Source organism: Lissotriton helveticus, chromosome 5_1, assembly GCF_964261635.1.
Source record: "Lissotriton helveticus chromosome 5_1, aLisHel1.1, whole genome shotgun sequence".
NCBI lineage: Eukaryota > Metazoa > Chordata > Amphibia > Caudata > Salamandridae > Lissotriton > Lissotriton helveticus.
This window is the reverse complement of record NC_136065.1, coordinates 1,037,208,929-1,037,224,770: the sequence shown is the minus strand read 5'-3', so window position 1 is coordinate 1,037,224,770 and position 15,842 is coordinate 1,037,208,929. Positions and strand designations below refer to the sequence as shown.

At 42.6% G+C, this 15,842-nt stretch overlaps 1 protein-coding gene across 2 annotated transcripts in view; it reads right to left on the bottom strand.

The window, feature by feature from the left end:
* The window catches only part of CRTAC1 (cartilage acidic protein 1), a 1,631,295-nt gene that overhangs the window by 511,848 nt on the left and 1,103,605 nt on the right, over positions 1 to 15,842 (bottom strand). For both annotated transcript variants that reach the window (XM_078643566.1, XM_078643565.1), the window contains exon 6: positions 13,892 to 14,026. In XM_078643566.1, coding sequence (XP_078499692.1) covers positions 13,892 to 14,026 — 135 coding nt within the window. The remainder of the gene's footprint in view (positions 1 to 13,891; positions 14,027 to 15,842) is intronic.

Below are 15,842 nucleotides of genomic sequence, written 5' to 3'. Positions count from 1 at the left end.
CCGGAGGCATCTCCTCTGGAGGACAGATTATTAACAGACTGTATGTTTAAGAAAGCAACATCTTTTACTTACTGTAAATTGGTCAATAATCTACCGGACCCCACTGGACCCCTAAGGGAGAAATGAGCCCAAGACTTGGGCGACCTTGACGAGACTGACTGGCAGGATGCGTTGGCTTCCCCACGGTTGATTGGTATATCGTCACGACTCAGACTGGTGCAGCTAAATATACTACACCGATCATATTACACCAGATATACCCTACACAAGATAGGAAAAGGATCACACCCGTACTGCTTATATCATGGTTGGGACGAGGGTACCTTCTTTCACACCATATGACAATGCCCTAAAATTATGGAATTCTGGGTAAAAGTGATGAGAACAATTTCCCAAACAGAGAATATCTCGCTAGCACCGGAACCCAGACACTGTTTGCTGAATGTTTGGGAATCCAACAACCTTACTCATCAGGCACAGGATTGGGCCCCATTGGGGATTATGTTTGCCAAGCGTAATATTGCACAAAAATGGGGCTCATCGGAACTACCGACACTGGCCCAATGGTGTAAAGACATGGACGAGGCCATGGTTGCTGAAAGAACGGTGTTTGTCAATAGGGGGTGTCCCCGGAAGTGGAGTAAAGTCTGGGGGGCATGGAACAAATTCAGAGGGGATATATGTGTCCCACCAGGTGATCAAGATGGGGAGGTCTCAGAGGACGAATAATATGGAAGGGAGTAATGCCGATAAAAAAGGAATGGATCATGTAAATGGGACAAGCGCTGATGAGGTTATGCCTGTAACAACTGTATCCAGCTGTGTTCTGAGGTTCGACAATGCATATTTGAGATTTTTTATAATACTGTGCTGTGATTTAACTGTTAATGAATTAATAAACATATATATATTTTTTTTTAAACAGACATTGGTGGAATTGCAAACCTCTCTGAGCATGGTGACTTTGTAACAAACGATCCAGGGGATCCATGCCCAGTATGAACAGCAAGGGCAAAAGAGGGCTGCCATGATCAGATCACCTGGCCATGGTTGGATGGCAGGCCGTTCACATGTACGCATGCAACTGTCTTTGAGTATATCAGCTATTTCATAGTAATTATTTATTTGGTGTGACATATCGCCTCAGAGTATCCCACAGAAAGGCCATTCTAGGGAGTCAAATGCTTTGTGTGCGCCAAGTAGCACAGCCACATTTGATTTCTGGTTTGACCTTGTTAACAACTACAAATAGTGTTCTTACATTCAGTGTAGTTGATCTGTGTTGGGACAAAGCCCGCCTGTGCCGGAGTGACGATGTATTCCAACAAGAGAGAGACCCTGGTGGCCACAACCTTGGCCATTATTTTATTGTCACAGAGGGTGGACACCCGTTCTTCACTCATGAGGGCGAGTTGAGATGTCTGATACAAGGAGTGGTCTTCTGACCCACTCTGGGTCTCACCTTTGCGGCCCATCTCACTTCAGCAGGAGAAAGGAATGTGGCCTTCCATAACCCAACACTGGCAGCAGCAGCTGCCTGGTAAGATTTCAGGACGGGGGAGAGGGGAAGCGCACAGTTGTTCCGGCACAGCAGACAGAAAGGAGAGCTGCCTCAGGCTTTCCTTTCGCCCCTGTTGTTGATCAGCCTCAAACGACCAAACTTCTGAGTAGGCAGCACATGCATCCCAAAGGCTACAGTACACCCACACACCTCAGCGCTTCTTCCACAGGGGCTCCTCAATGGCCTTTTGGCCCAGCATCATTCCAAGCAGTGTGAGGCTCTCCGATGCAGCCGATACGCTCGACATGTGGTGCATGCCTTACGAAACGTCATGCTTGGCTGCCATCTTGGTCGCCTACATGACCCCTCCCTCATCTAAGTACTACATTTATTTCACTGTGATAAGAGAATGGGAAACAAAATTAGACCTGTTTTGAATTGTAGGGAAATTTATTTTATATGAAATATTGTGCAATAAATACAAGGCCACAATATTTGATGCACCTTTGTATTTACAAATAATACAGCATCTTAGTTACCCTTTAACAAAATCAATAACTTTTCGTTCCTAAATAATAAGTAGTTATCTCAAATACAGGAGCGGCCGGCGCAGATAAGTGCGGTGTTGAGGGAGGGAAGTCGACAGATAACGATGAGGAAAAATAACATAAAGAAAAAAGAAAAACACTTACCTTGCTCTCGCCGCATCACTGTGTTGGTGATGCGGTGAGGGCAAAGTAGGTTCTGTGCTTTGTCAGTGGAGTTGAACAGAACCCCACTGATTATTATGAGCCTCTCAAATGTTTCTCGGCATGTATCTTTTTTGTAGGGACACTATTTGCAAGCAGGATGGGAACACACCACAGTAGAAACGTAGCATCAGAAAAAGGTAATGCAGCTGCAACTCGGTGTTAAACTGTCATGGGAGAAAGAAGCCAGCACCAGTTTTGTGGTCTAAGGGATCAACATTAGTCAGTTGCTGTTTGTTGGAAAGGCCTTTCCCGGTAGATGGCCTTGTCTGAACTGAGGTGGCAGAGTGGGCTAAAGAACGATGATGGATTAAACCCAGATCTGTTGACTGGGTGTGATTGTTTAATTGGTTCAGATGCTCCGTCCATCACCACCCCCTTTTGTACTGCTCTTCCGGTAGAGAGTCACACAATTCTGGGTTAAGTGTAGCTTAGAACGTGTTAGCAGTATCCTTTGTTCAATAGTACCCAGAAGGCCAGGACCAGGACCAGTTAAAGGGTCAGGAAGTAAATATTTCCATAAAAACACTTCAATATGCCAGGAAAGTTGGAGCTTAAAATGAAGATTTAGAAGTCAAATAAATTACCAAAGCGATATCACAGAACAGGCACAAAGCAACAGTGAAAGTATGAATAGTGTCTCCCTTGGGATAAACACACTTGAAGATGGTGGATCTAGGATCTACTCAGCTTATTTCCAGTAGTATATAAGGAGGAATAAGGTGATAACATAGCATATCAGGTTTATAAGCACCGAGGAACATTTGGGTTCCGAGGTTGAAATGAATTAAACGTTGGATGTTGCTAGCAGGTACAAACATGAGATGGCTAGGGAAACAGAAAAAGAGAATGCAAGGAAAGCAATGTGGAATTTTACTGATGAAACAGAGGGGGAACTCAGTTCTCAATGCTGCAAACCTAAAGTGCTCCTTCAAATAGAGCAATTGATGCTGAAACATAACAGAAAGGAAAGAAGGTCAGCAGAAGACAAAGGAACCTGTACAGAGTTTGGCAGAAAGGATTATCTGTTAAAATGGGACAAATATTCTCGTTCCCCAATTACATGTGTCATAGCCTTTAATGCATTTTTAATACAGATGGCGGGACATCAGTCATTTATTTAATGGAGTATCATATCTGCAAAACTCTAATAAAGGCCCAACATCGTATTCACTGCTATTGTTTGGGAAGAGGCGACAAAGTAGCAGATAAAAGCTAAGCACCTATTAGAATAGAAAACGAGAGGTAACCATGCCAACACTAAAGACAGACCCCACTAACCAACATGCTTTCGTTTAGTAGTTCACTAAGTAATTAGAAGACTAATATGTTGAAAGAAAACACCCAGAGGAACAAAGCCAGTTCTATTTGTACTATCTATCATGTGAGTAAAAGGCCAAAGAGATTGACCTTGTCCCAAGAATGTCATAGGGTTAGTGTTTGATTTGTCAGTTGCGTGAGATTAAATGTATTAAGAGCCTGTGAACCTGGGTGTCAACGTTTTAATATTATATCAGGGATAAAGTACCCCACTGCCGTATAGCATAAGGATATTGCAAGTCACAGAGGAGTTCCATAATCCTATAGAGGAACGAGATTGAAGGCCAAGTTAATTTATAAAGTTGTGGAACTCCGAGGAGACTTGCAATATCCTAATCTTGTACGCCATGGTTTTTTTCTTCCCATATAATGCATGGTCACACCATCACATTTCCCACAAACCACGTAAAACCTTGGTGCACAGTTCTTTCGGATGAAAGAGCAAGCATGTTTGCAAAAATGAAGAAAAAAAATAAAACCTATAGTTTAAAATCAAGCCCATCAAAACATGCTAGATATTTGTTGCAAACAGATATTAGAAACAGTTCAATGCAAGTTATTTTCTTTAAAAAAAAAAGAAGCTGGAGTGTGTAGAAATATGCAAAAACATTCTAGCTTTTCTCTATCTAAGGAGTGGAAAAAATAAACATATTCTCCCTGCTTGTCATTGTAAGCTATTAAAATAGAGCAGAAGAAAGAAAAACAATGTTCCATTTTTGTTGCTTTAAACAGCTGCTTCAATTATGCTCGATGACCTGACCTACCTTTCACCTCAGCTGCTGGATCTGGCAGCAGGCATTCTAAAGCCAGAACTTGACTGTAATAACTTTTAGTGGTCAAGTTCTGATGTCTTTTCTTTATAGACGTCAACGAGGTGCATCACAAATCGCGATTATAAAAACATTAGAGAAAGCTGTTTATACAGGGATTACAGAATCCCATTATATTTTGTATTACATTAATTGGTGAACATTTCTTTTAATACTATGGTCCTCATTATGATGTTGGTCGGTTTCAGTCTGACTGACATCTGCCCCTGCGGTCTGACCGCTGCATTATGATGCAGCAGTCGGAGGCAGAGGAACCGACCGCTGCTGTTCCGACAGGCTCAAGGGGCCCGTTGGTCCAGAGGTCAAAATGTAATACCTACAATAAGGGCGCTGCCTGCTCAGGCATCGCCGTAGGGATTATGATGTCCCTTTCTGTCTTTTTCTCTATGGCGGTCCGACCGCCAAAGAAAGGTAAGTGGAAAGTGACATTGGGGGCCCATAGCTGGGCCCCCGTCCCTCTGTGGTCTCCACTTTGAGGCCTGAGTGGCACCTGTGGTGCCCCCTAAACATCCCTGCGCCATGTCGCAGGCACCACATGGTGCCTGCAACATGGTGCAGGGATGTTTAAAAAGTGCATGTTTACTATTGCTGTTTCTGCTGTGGCCCGCAGCACAAGCAGCAATTGTAAACATACACTTTATGACTGTCGTGAAGGCGGTTGCATCGTAATTCGAAATACGGGACCTCCGACTCCTTGTCGGTCGGTCCATTTTCCGACATGATGCTTGTTGGACCCCTATTCTGTCCCAGATTGTTTTCATAACTTTTTCAGGGAAGGAATTCCCAGCTGGAATCAGTGATTCTGGCTGTTGCAATTTCGGCAAGCTGCAGAGTGAAATCACCTCCATAAAGTTAGAATACACACCAAAAAAAGCATGTCAGTCTTTGACGTGTATCCAGAGGACACAGATACATTTGTCGGTGCCTTAATTTCACTACCATAGAAAGAGTGCTAAAGTAGGGAGATCACGCAATATCCTAGTTCCAGCAGCTATTTCTGGACCCAGGGATATATGCTGAACTTGTCTGGGTCCTTTTTCAAAACCGGGACACAATTCAGCAGAGCCTACACGTTTTCTGCACTCTTTTCATAGCAGCCACCTGCAGGTGGCAGTGGTCTTTCTGTTTTTTTCCCCTTGCAGTTGTGTCCAAAACAAAAGCTTGAATTTAATGGCCACCCACCATTCTTTTGTTTAATTATCACCGGCTAGAGAGCCACTTGGAGCCTAACACCTAGATGTCAATGCAAGAAATAAAGAAAAACAGCTTATCACATTACAAGAGCTTTAAAGAAACTGTAACATGAAGGCTGTTTTTTGACTTTGTTCAATGCCCCATATAATAAATGTGCATGCATTGTAAGAATGAAAGCTTTACTTATGTGTATGAGTAAATACACTAAAAATTATTTAAATGGCACCCGATGTTTTGTTTTAAATTCTTCAATAGTTCTTCTCATCCCATTGTAGGGTTTGAGACTGCATTACAATACACACAGAGACACAATAAAGCTTAACAACGCGAAATAAATGTACAGGATATGTTACATAACACAATGAGTGCTATAAGGAGCAGTAATCACATACTGTCCATGCATGTAGACATTATAATCCCCTCAAAATTGGTGGGCACAGAAAGATCTCAGCAGCAGGGGTCTTAACCCTGTAAGATATTTTTAAATGTAGCCTCTTTGTGACCAAGTAGGTAAACTAGAACATATTTACTGTCAGGTTTGACTTTGATGCCAATTTCTTTGAGATTTTTTTTTTCAATAAATGTATACGTTGACTGTTAGATTCTGCTTTTTGAGCTCCACCCCACACGACTCCACCTCCTTTCCTCTGCAACACATTGATCCCCAATTTATCAGTTCCCAGCGTTAATTTATTTCAATTCCAGTACCGGCTGGCATGTTGGGAGGGTGGTGAAGCAGGCGGGAAAAAAATAGATTAATTAAAATAATTACACTTACCTTCCTAGCGCACATTCCTCCTCGCTCAGGTCTTCTCTAGGCAGGCTCCAACGTGGGACCCAGGAAACTGCACTAACCAATCCTGGGGCTATTCTCAGGCAGCAGGAGAGAGGCTCCATGATTGAAGGGAGCGGTCTCCTTCGGCCCTCCCGAGGACACTGAAGCCCTATGCTTTCTCTAACCCAGCTGGGTTAGAGAGGTTTAAAATGCACATGTCTGGCTGGCTGTCACAAGATGGCTGGCCAAAGAGACATGCGCACTTTAAACTTAAAGTGCCCTGCCCATCACTGCTATCTGCTGCTGCCAGTCAGCAGCAGCCCGCCCTGTCCTGAAACTCAGGACAGGGTTATTGAAAAATAAAATCGTAATAAATGAACTTTATTACCATTTTATTTTTCATTTCTGGTGGCAATTTAGTTAGTGGGGTCATGCTCCTCGGGCTTAACTCAGGAGCTGCCCCTTTTCCATTACAGTACTGCATACACGTAATTATGAGCTCAATCACTGGTGTTTTCGGGTACTCACCTTGCAGAAGAGTGTTTGAACAAAGATTTTTGTCACATTCTCCCATAAACTGTGGCTCACCATCCTGCACGCAACATAATTCGCTTGCTGGCCAGGATTTGTGCTCCCATTTGTCAAAGTCAGCACCTGCCCCTGCATTTCTGTTCATCCATCAAACAACATAACTGTTCCGACCATCCGACAACCTGCATTATTGATATTTAACCCTATTTGTATTTACTATTAGCTTTGTTTCCACTTTTATGTTTTGAAAATCAATAAAAACCTATTTCAACACAATTCTTCCCAAAACACGTTTTACTCGCAAGGTACAATATATTTGTAGCTTTACAGACGTCTTTCTCAAAACAATTTCACGATACATCACATGCCATGGCGCTTTTCAGATGGCACTGGCTCTATGGAAAACAAGTTTACATAATCTAGCATATTTAAGAGGCTTATTCATCTGTATGAAAAGGTGAGGCTGGACTAGGGCTGGGGACCTGGTTGTGTGCCTGGAAGGATCAGGAGCAGCCACTGGGAATGTATCTGCAGCCGACAAAGTTGTAGTTTTCGAAGTATTTACATTTACAAAGGGTGTTTACTCCCTTTTTACAAATATAACTTTAATGCTAAAGAAAGCGACACAACAATGACATTGAGTGTATATGGAGTGTGAAAAAGTTCCATGCTCGTCAAAATATGCAGATGGTGTAGAGAAAGAAACGTTTCCACATTGAAACACGCATTGGCAAGTTTGGTGTTGCTGCCAGCCTTTTTCTTTTGCCAATGCCTATTTACTTTTGTCATTCTTTTTACTAAAGTTTATTTTTGTGGAAAGAACCAGGCCTTCATCAATTTTCAAAAAACTAAAATAATGTTTGGTCTGTAAAAACAACCATTGCCATAGCAATCCTTGGCACTTAAGGGAACTACTTTGTGTGTTTACTATGAAAAAATAGAATGCCATCACGCATAGTGAAGTTAGCCAATGGTTGGGGTGGGCTGACCCATTGCCCCACACTGTATACTATAGTGGGCGGATGAAAAATGTGAATGATGGACAAATGAATAAAAAAGACTGGTATATATTTATTTTATATATATATAGCAAAGACCTTTTGATTTATATATAAATCAGCAGGTCTTTGATAAAGCCAAACATAAAAAGCATGCAGATTCTGTTGTTAATGGTGTGGCAGTTCCTATTCTGGGCCTGCCCTTTTGTTTTGCCTTGATTGCTACCTCAGAAAGGCTGATGACAAAAGGTGTAGTGTCTTCATAGTTCATCTTGGCAGTGCTTTGGAAAGTCCTGTCTCAAGCCAGTATCGCATTCACTGCGATATTTGGAAGGGAACCACTTCAATCCAGTTATGATTTTAGATAGCTGATCCAATTCCCCTCTCTGGAAAATAAGTATAAAGGTAGGACTCAAACCGCATCATTCAGTTTCATTGTCAAGGTCTTTGTGGCCAAGAAAGAGAGTGCTCCACAGAGTACTCTAAGACCTGCTGTGATCCAGGACTAATGTCAGTCTGACCACCAGTGCCTCAGAGGGAAGGGAGGTCACCTAAAGACTGCGCAAGTTGTAGGGCTTCCTGGAATTCCTAGCAGTTTGCCTGTCTGCTCAAAGAGAGTACCTGGCTCAGAAGAAAGAGAGACTGCCCAGGGTGAGAAGGCCAGCTGTGTTCCTGGTGTAAGGAGTCCCCAGAGAAAGCAAACTTGTGTTCTGGAGTGTAAATGACTTTGTTATAGAGGAATCTGCTAGACTGCCTACATGGTTCATTATGAGAACTGCATCCACAGCCAACAACTTCAACATTCAATATGCCATCTAGCATCTGTGCTGCAACCTGAGGGGCCTCCTAGTGGTGCTACAGAATTGCGAATTCAGACATTACCGACACCATGACCAGAGAGCTTCCTTATGGCCCGGAGGCCTTATCTGCTGAAGGAGGACTGCGGACCTAGGCCTACCATGCTGTGTCTGTGTTGACGTGACACCAGACGTGTGGGCACGTTAGCTTCCCTACTCCTACTGCAAGAGACACTGCTGTGTGAAATCAAAGGGTGCAACACCATCATCGCAGTGCTGAGCCATGCTCAGCATGGACAGGCAAAACACGAGGCCATGCTTCAAAGACTGAGAGACTGTGACATGCACTAGAACTTCATGTTAGAGAGAGGTATGGGAGCTGCTGTGAACTCTGTACAAGATACAAACTGAACTAACATAACAAACTGAACTAACATCCGGTTTATTGGACAATCACGACAAACATCCGGTTTATTGGACAATCACGACAAACTGATTTGTCTACAAAAGTCAAGTAGGGTACTTGCAATTGAGCTCATTCTCGTCTGATGTTTTGTAAATGTAAATGTACAGGAATTTATATAGCGCAAATCACCAAGCGGTTTCTAAGCGCTTGCTTAGGGAACCCGTCTTGGTATTCCCCTGTGAGATAACCCCGGCAGGGTATCCGCAAGGTGAAAGCCAGGCATCCCGCCGCGAGGGGCCGTTGTGGAGATTAAGCAAGCTATTGCCCAGAGTCGCAGAGTGTGAACCCGTGAATCGAGTAGGCACCGGAGCGAGAATTGTCGTGTCCATGGACATTTTTAGGACTCAAGACCCCGCCGAGCCGGGAATTGAACCCTGGTCCCGGGCTGACCTCTGCTTCCAGGTCTGCCTCCTCTAACCAGTGAGCCACACTTCTCCACGGTTTTCAGCAGCATTAAGTCCTCGTAAATATTTGGGCACTGTACTAGACCATTGGAGCAGGGTGGGAACTGCCACCTCTGAGCTATGATGCGCGGGTGACTGTTGGAGCAGATGAAGTGGGTTCTAGCTCATAGAATTGGAGAACTCAGTATTGAGCCCTGTTCCTGTGTATAGCCTTGCATTTTGTTATGTTACTGAAGTATGTCTCTTTTTCTAGGTCAATCAAAGGATTGGACAGTACATCATTGAGTCTGGTGATTGACCTTGGTGTTCTCGGCTCTTGCTTCCCACACTACCTCCCTGAGAAGTCTTTGACTGCTCACAACTCTGAGAGTTAAGTGTGGAAGGAGAGTACTTGCCGTCGTTTTCAGAGCCATGGGGCAGGCTCCAGGACACCAGATGCAAACAACCCCAACCATCACGGTTGTGACCCAGCAGCCCATCTACCCTGTGACCTCTCAACGAGTGTTTGACATGAGATGTGTGCACTGTGTAGGCCACTTTCTATACTAGTATAGCTCATTCAACTTTTAATTAATGTTATAAATTCAATTATCTAATTATGACTCACAATACAGTTGCAGTGGTCTTTGTTTAAAGATTCCACCTCACATGTTAGGGTCAGACACACACAGTAAAGAACACCCATGTGTTTGCATCAAGGGTTTCTACACTGAATCATGTCATATGCAAGGGTAGCATGTATTGAACATATTGCTTTTTATCAGGTTGAATTATCCATTGTCAAGGCAGGTCGAACCATTAGAATTGTGTTTTCGCCGGACTGTACTTACTTTCAGGGATATGAAGTTGAGTGAAAAATCTAATAAGGACATTTTTAATCATTTGGGGTTATATCTCAGCATATGCATAACTTACACTGGAAACACAAAGGAATGCTTCAATGTTATGATATTCAATTGATTACACTTTCGCAATTAGTTTACTGAGTGAAAGATTATTGATCTTAAATAATTGCACAGAACAAAGTGCAAGTAATGTGCACTTCCCTGTTGTCAGTATGAAGCTTCGGATCTAATATGAAAATTCTCCTACTCTACAAAATCAATAAGCAAATTTAATTTGATTTTCAGAAAAGGCTTATAAGATAATCATGCAGCTGCCTCTGTCCACAGCTATTTATAAAGGCGGAATCGATGGAATAGCCTTGGAGATTCCTTGAAACTCCTGGGTTCCATCAGGTCAACCTCTCCTGTGATCTTGGAGTCAGTGCTACCTGAGCTAGTGGACTGTGCTATAAAGGGAAAGTAAAGTTGTCAGGCAACAATGGCACCACTGAAAGGTTTGAAAGATGCCCTTGAATGTTAAGAAGGACTGTTATATTGATATCAGTCTTGTCATTTCCCCTAAAAGCGAATGGTATACCATGGCATGACAAATTCAGTTGAAAACTTGATGTATCTGTTTTTTAAGGCTGCGGATATTTCCGAACAGATAATCTGATATGACACAGTTTATTTTAGAATGCAAATGGTGGGTACGAAAATGAAGTTCCAAAAAAGATCTGAAATCAGTTCTCTAGTTAACTAAATGCAGAACAACCACATTCCTACTACTCAAAGTCGCTTCTATCAGTGAAATAGCAAAGGTGTTATGCTGTCTTGTGTAGCATTCAATGTCTCGAGTGCCCCCTGTGCTCCTTCTCAGATCGCTAATGATGCTCCCCTCTGAATGTATCTACGTCAGTGGAGTGTATGCATGTCATTGTTGAAACATTGGCACTTAGGGCATTTTTGATTGAGGAGGCTAAGGGGAAGTCGACAGACTCTTGGTTTCGTGTCTACTAATATTCCTAATTTACCTGTAGTCTCCGGTTGTTGAATTAAGAAGCACCCACCGATTGAGTCTTCTGTGTGGCTTTGTAGTATAGTCTTCCTCTGAGGATGCACCGAATGAGTCCTCTATGTGTCTTCGTAGTATAGTCTTCTTCTGAGGTGGCACCGATTGAGTCCTCTATGTGTCTTCGTAGTATAGTCTTCTTCTGAGGATGCACCGATTGAGTCCTCTATGTTCCTTGTAATGTAGTCTTCTGAGGATGCTACTTTGGCAACGAGATTACAGAGATACTTGGAGATGATGAGTTAATGAAAGAAAACAAACAGGACTTTAAATCCTGCAATCTGGCACAAGGAAACGACTATTAATACCTTCCACGGTTCTAACGGTTTGATGCCCCGGGCTTATGAGAAGGCAGAGAAAAGCCGGCTGAAGTGGCGTGGTCTCTTTGAGGTGAGATCCGGTTCTCCCTGAAGCTGCTCATGAAATTAGTATCCTAAAAAGGGACTAATAGAAATCTGCTGCCGTTCATGTTGCGGATAGCCCCAACATGAAGTGATGATGGACCAGGAACAGTCATGCTTTTGCCTGATCGGTTTAGGAAAAGATCTGGAATGACCACAAAGCACCTGGCTATGGGGTGAAGGGGTAGGGGTGGCGGTTAGGGGCATGCCACTTTACATTTCTGTCTGTAAGAGCGGAACATACCGCAACTTTGGGCTTGGGAAGTAGATCAGTAGTGCTGAGAACATGCGTCCTTCCACTCCGTATTTGTGGTACTGTGCCAATGGGAGCGCACAGCACCCCTTTACATAAAGATGACCTTAAGATTCTAACCTACATTTTTTTAGGCATTATGCTGCTTCGTAAAGCCAACCTAATATTTTACTGAACACTGTATAATAAATTGTAAACAGATGTAGAAATGTCCAACTTCTGCGGACGTAGGATTTAGATGTCTATTTTTTATATTCCTAATAATAAAAAAGCAATATTGAAAAATGAACTCAATGATTAATAGGTTCCATTTAAATAACTTTCCGGAGATAAAACGAATATCAATGTAAATTTTAATTCCAAGTCATTCCCAGGGCTCCACAGTCAGTGCTTAAACCAGTAGCCTCGTCACAACGGATGCATACTTCAAGACAAACAATTCGATATCTGGGTCATCCAGATGTTAAAGTTATAAAGAAATAACCTTAGGTATTAAAGTATTGCGAATTTTCAGCTGTCCAACTGTTTACATCACGTGTATTCACCTGAGTTTTTGTTTATCTAGTAACGATGCCTTAAAAATGTACAAGTACACTACAAACATTGCAGAAAAATTTAACAAACGCACCTATACGTCAAGTAATAGTGCTGACATCTTCAGGAAAAATTGCGTTTAGCACACAGGGATAACAGAGTAAGACACAAATACCGTAAAGTGTACACAACCAAGCAGAGGCGACAAACCTGACAACGGTGCAAGGATTAAAAGGTGAGAGCTTTCTCAACGACCTGTCATATCACCTTGCCTCTATGAACAAGGTATTACATGCACGTGAACACTTTCGCAAATTCATATGTGTGGTAAAGGAAACATTTCATTAAATTAAACCGTCTAATAGAAGATGTCAACATACAGAGCCAGAGGGGTTTACACCAGTCAAGTTACATAAATAAAAATGCTGATCTTCCAGCATTATGTACAAAATAATCCTGCAAATATTATAAAAAAATACAAAAATAGAATTTGAGCAGATGTGCATCTAAATTCACAGTAAAAACACGTGTCACCAATATAACCTACTTGTAGCTGTTTCCACAACGTTGAATTAAGGGCTTACAAAAAAAGTGTATAATTTAATTAATTGTATGTATGATGAAGCTATATGGGGCTCTTCTGGAAACATTGAAACAGGGTCGTGTTACGGATTTTGGAGGCTCTGGGCGAAAAATATTTTGGGGTCCCTTGTTCTGAACAGTTTGGATTTATGATCCATTTTCAACTCTTTCATGCCCTCTTTGGCCAGGTCACGGACAGTGCACGGGCACACTTGTTCCAAATTCTAAATGTGTGTACATATAATACTCAGGGACAGTGAAGTGTGTTTTCAATGTTGTAACACAGCAGCAGCAGCTCACTAATATTACTGCAAATAATCTCTGTGACCTCCTCCCATTTCTCATATGTGAGGTACTGTTTTGACCTAAAAGAAACTTTTTTAAGGATGTTGCATGAAACATAAACACATTTGTCTGAAACATTTCTGTAATAGACTCTCGCACATTACCCACATTAAAATTAAATGAAAGGAAAACGCTATTGACAACAATCAGTTTAAGAATTATTCAAGGTCAACAGGCCAAGACTCTCTCAGCCAGCTACCCCCCCCCCCCCCCCGGAAAGGCTGGGGCCCTGGGCCAGAGCCCACTTTGCCCATTTCTGAACATTGCGGTTCGCAGTCCAAAGCGTTCAGTGACCCAAACCTTCTAGACACTAACCTGCGCTGGCAGCCACATCCACGTACGTCCCGTCGCCTTTATTCTGAAAAAGGAAGTTCGGCCCATTCTCGTTGTCGCAGAATATGTCAGATGCACTGGCGCTCAGGATTGGCCCCACAGTAACACCACGCCCCCCTGCAATAAAGAAAAAAGAATGGAAAGTTATACGTCAGAAAACAGGAAGGTTTCAGTTCAGCAGAATGCTGTTACATACAAAACCGTTAAAAAATGCAAAAATCAAAAATAAAACTCTTCTGCTTGAATGTGGTTGCATAAATACAAATGTAACAAAGTAAAATCTTATTGTGAAATGTGTAAAGAAGGTAGCAAGGAATCCCATTTTGGCTTGGTGGTGTGCATTTGTCAGTGTTCCCTTACAACTATATGAGAGTGACGTTCACCATGAATGGCATCGACTGACCCAGGGCCAGAGATTAATTAGAGCCAGTGGTTTTGGGTGCTTGGCACCAGCACTTAAATGTCAACAGCAGCACTTATGACAGTTGCCACATGGGGCACTGTTTGTGTTGTTTAGAGATGAGCAGAACAACAGTTATTTATTATTTCAATATAAAATAAAAACAAGTAATACCTTCCGCTCAAGCCATTTTATAGTTTTTGGGGCCTCAAGTAGTATGAATTTTCAAACTTACACACAGGTACTGCCATTGGCAGAGCTGGCACGGGCAGGGAGGTGGTGCAACCTGAGGCGGCCTCCTGACAAGTGCCTTGGTACCTACTGTTTTTTTGACATATTAAACACCGCCCAGGGCTTTAAGTGGAATGAAAAAAGTGTGTGATTGTGTGGGCGGGGGAGGGGGGAGGTGGGGGGTTGCTAAAAGGGCCGCTGCCTTTGTAATTAGGGGCATGGCTTAAAGAGGTAAACTAAAATTCTTTGATTTCCTGGTGTGCCATCTGACTTTTAGTTTAGTTACTCTGTGAGCTCTCTGTTATTGCATCCAAATATATAACACAACCACTGACACACACCTACAACTAGCCAGTAATATTGGCTTTGTCAATAGGTAACTGTTTAAAAGAAATGAGTAACAACAATGGTTTTGTTGAAAACAATTAATATTGAAACTGTTTCAATACTGAAATTCAGAGACTGAATTAAACATTGCTGAGACCTGTGTGCTGTGCAGAGAGGTCAAGGATTGGATGACCACAAGTATACTGAACCCCTTTATGACCCACTGACAGGCAGTGTGAGAATCTGTCCCTGCTGCAGCCTCAACTCCAGAGTTCTTAACCGTAGCCCGTTATAAACACCTGAAGGCGACTCAGTTCAAAGTATGCACTTTACAAGAGTAATGTGCTACATGGAAAAAAACAGAAACACACCATCCTGGAAATAGTTAACACTCTTCGAGAATGGAAGATTAAGTAACACATGAAATATACATATAAAGTATGGTGCTGACATGAATTACTTTAAATCTTTTTATATTTGTTGTTCAGTAATAGATCAGTGTCTTTGCCCATTAAAGTTAAGGACATAAATTAGGGTCCGATAGAGACCTGATTCAATGCCAGTTTTTAATTATGACCAGGTATGAGACAAGATGGAACCACCCCACTTAAAACCCTGGACTGACCCGATCTTGAAGAGTAGGACGGCGCCTGGAGCTGCAGAAAGGGGGAATATTGATTTTAAATGGAGTTAAGGAGCTGGGGCTGCTGAGGAATCCCTTGCGGTGTATCGGGGTGGGGGTGGTCGTTGGGGGGGGGAGGGAACTAAGACTGCTGCTCTGTATGGAGCAGAGATCTGGGGTGGTGTGACTTCAACTACCTAAGTGTGTTGGAATTGACTTCAACTGCTGTGGCACGAGATGAGGTAAGAGCACATCCCACTGAGCCTCAACAAGGGTGCATCATCGCTCTGGTAGTGGAGTATTCAAGCCAAAACATGGTCTGACAGAAATATCTTGTCTTAAATATCCCTCAC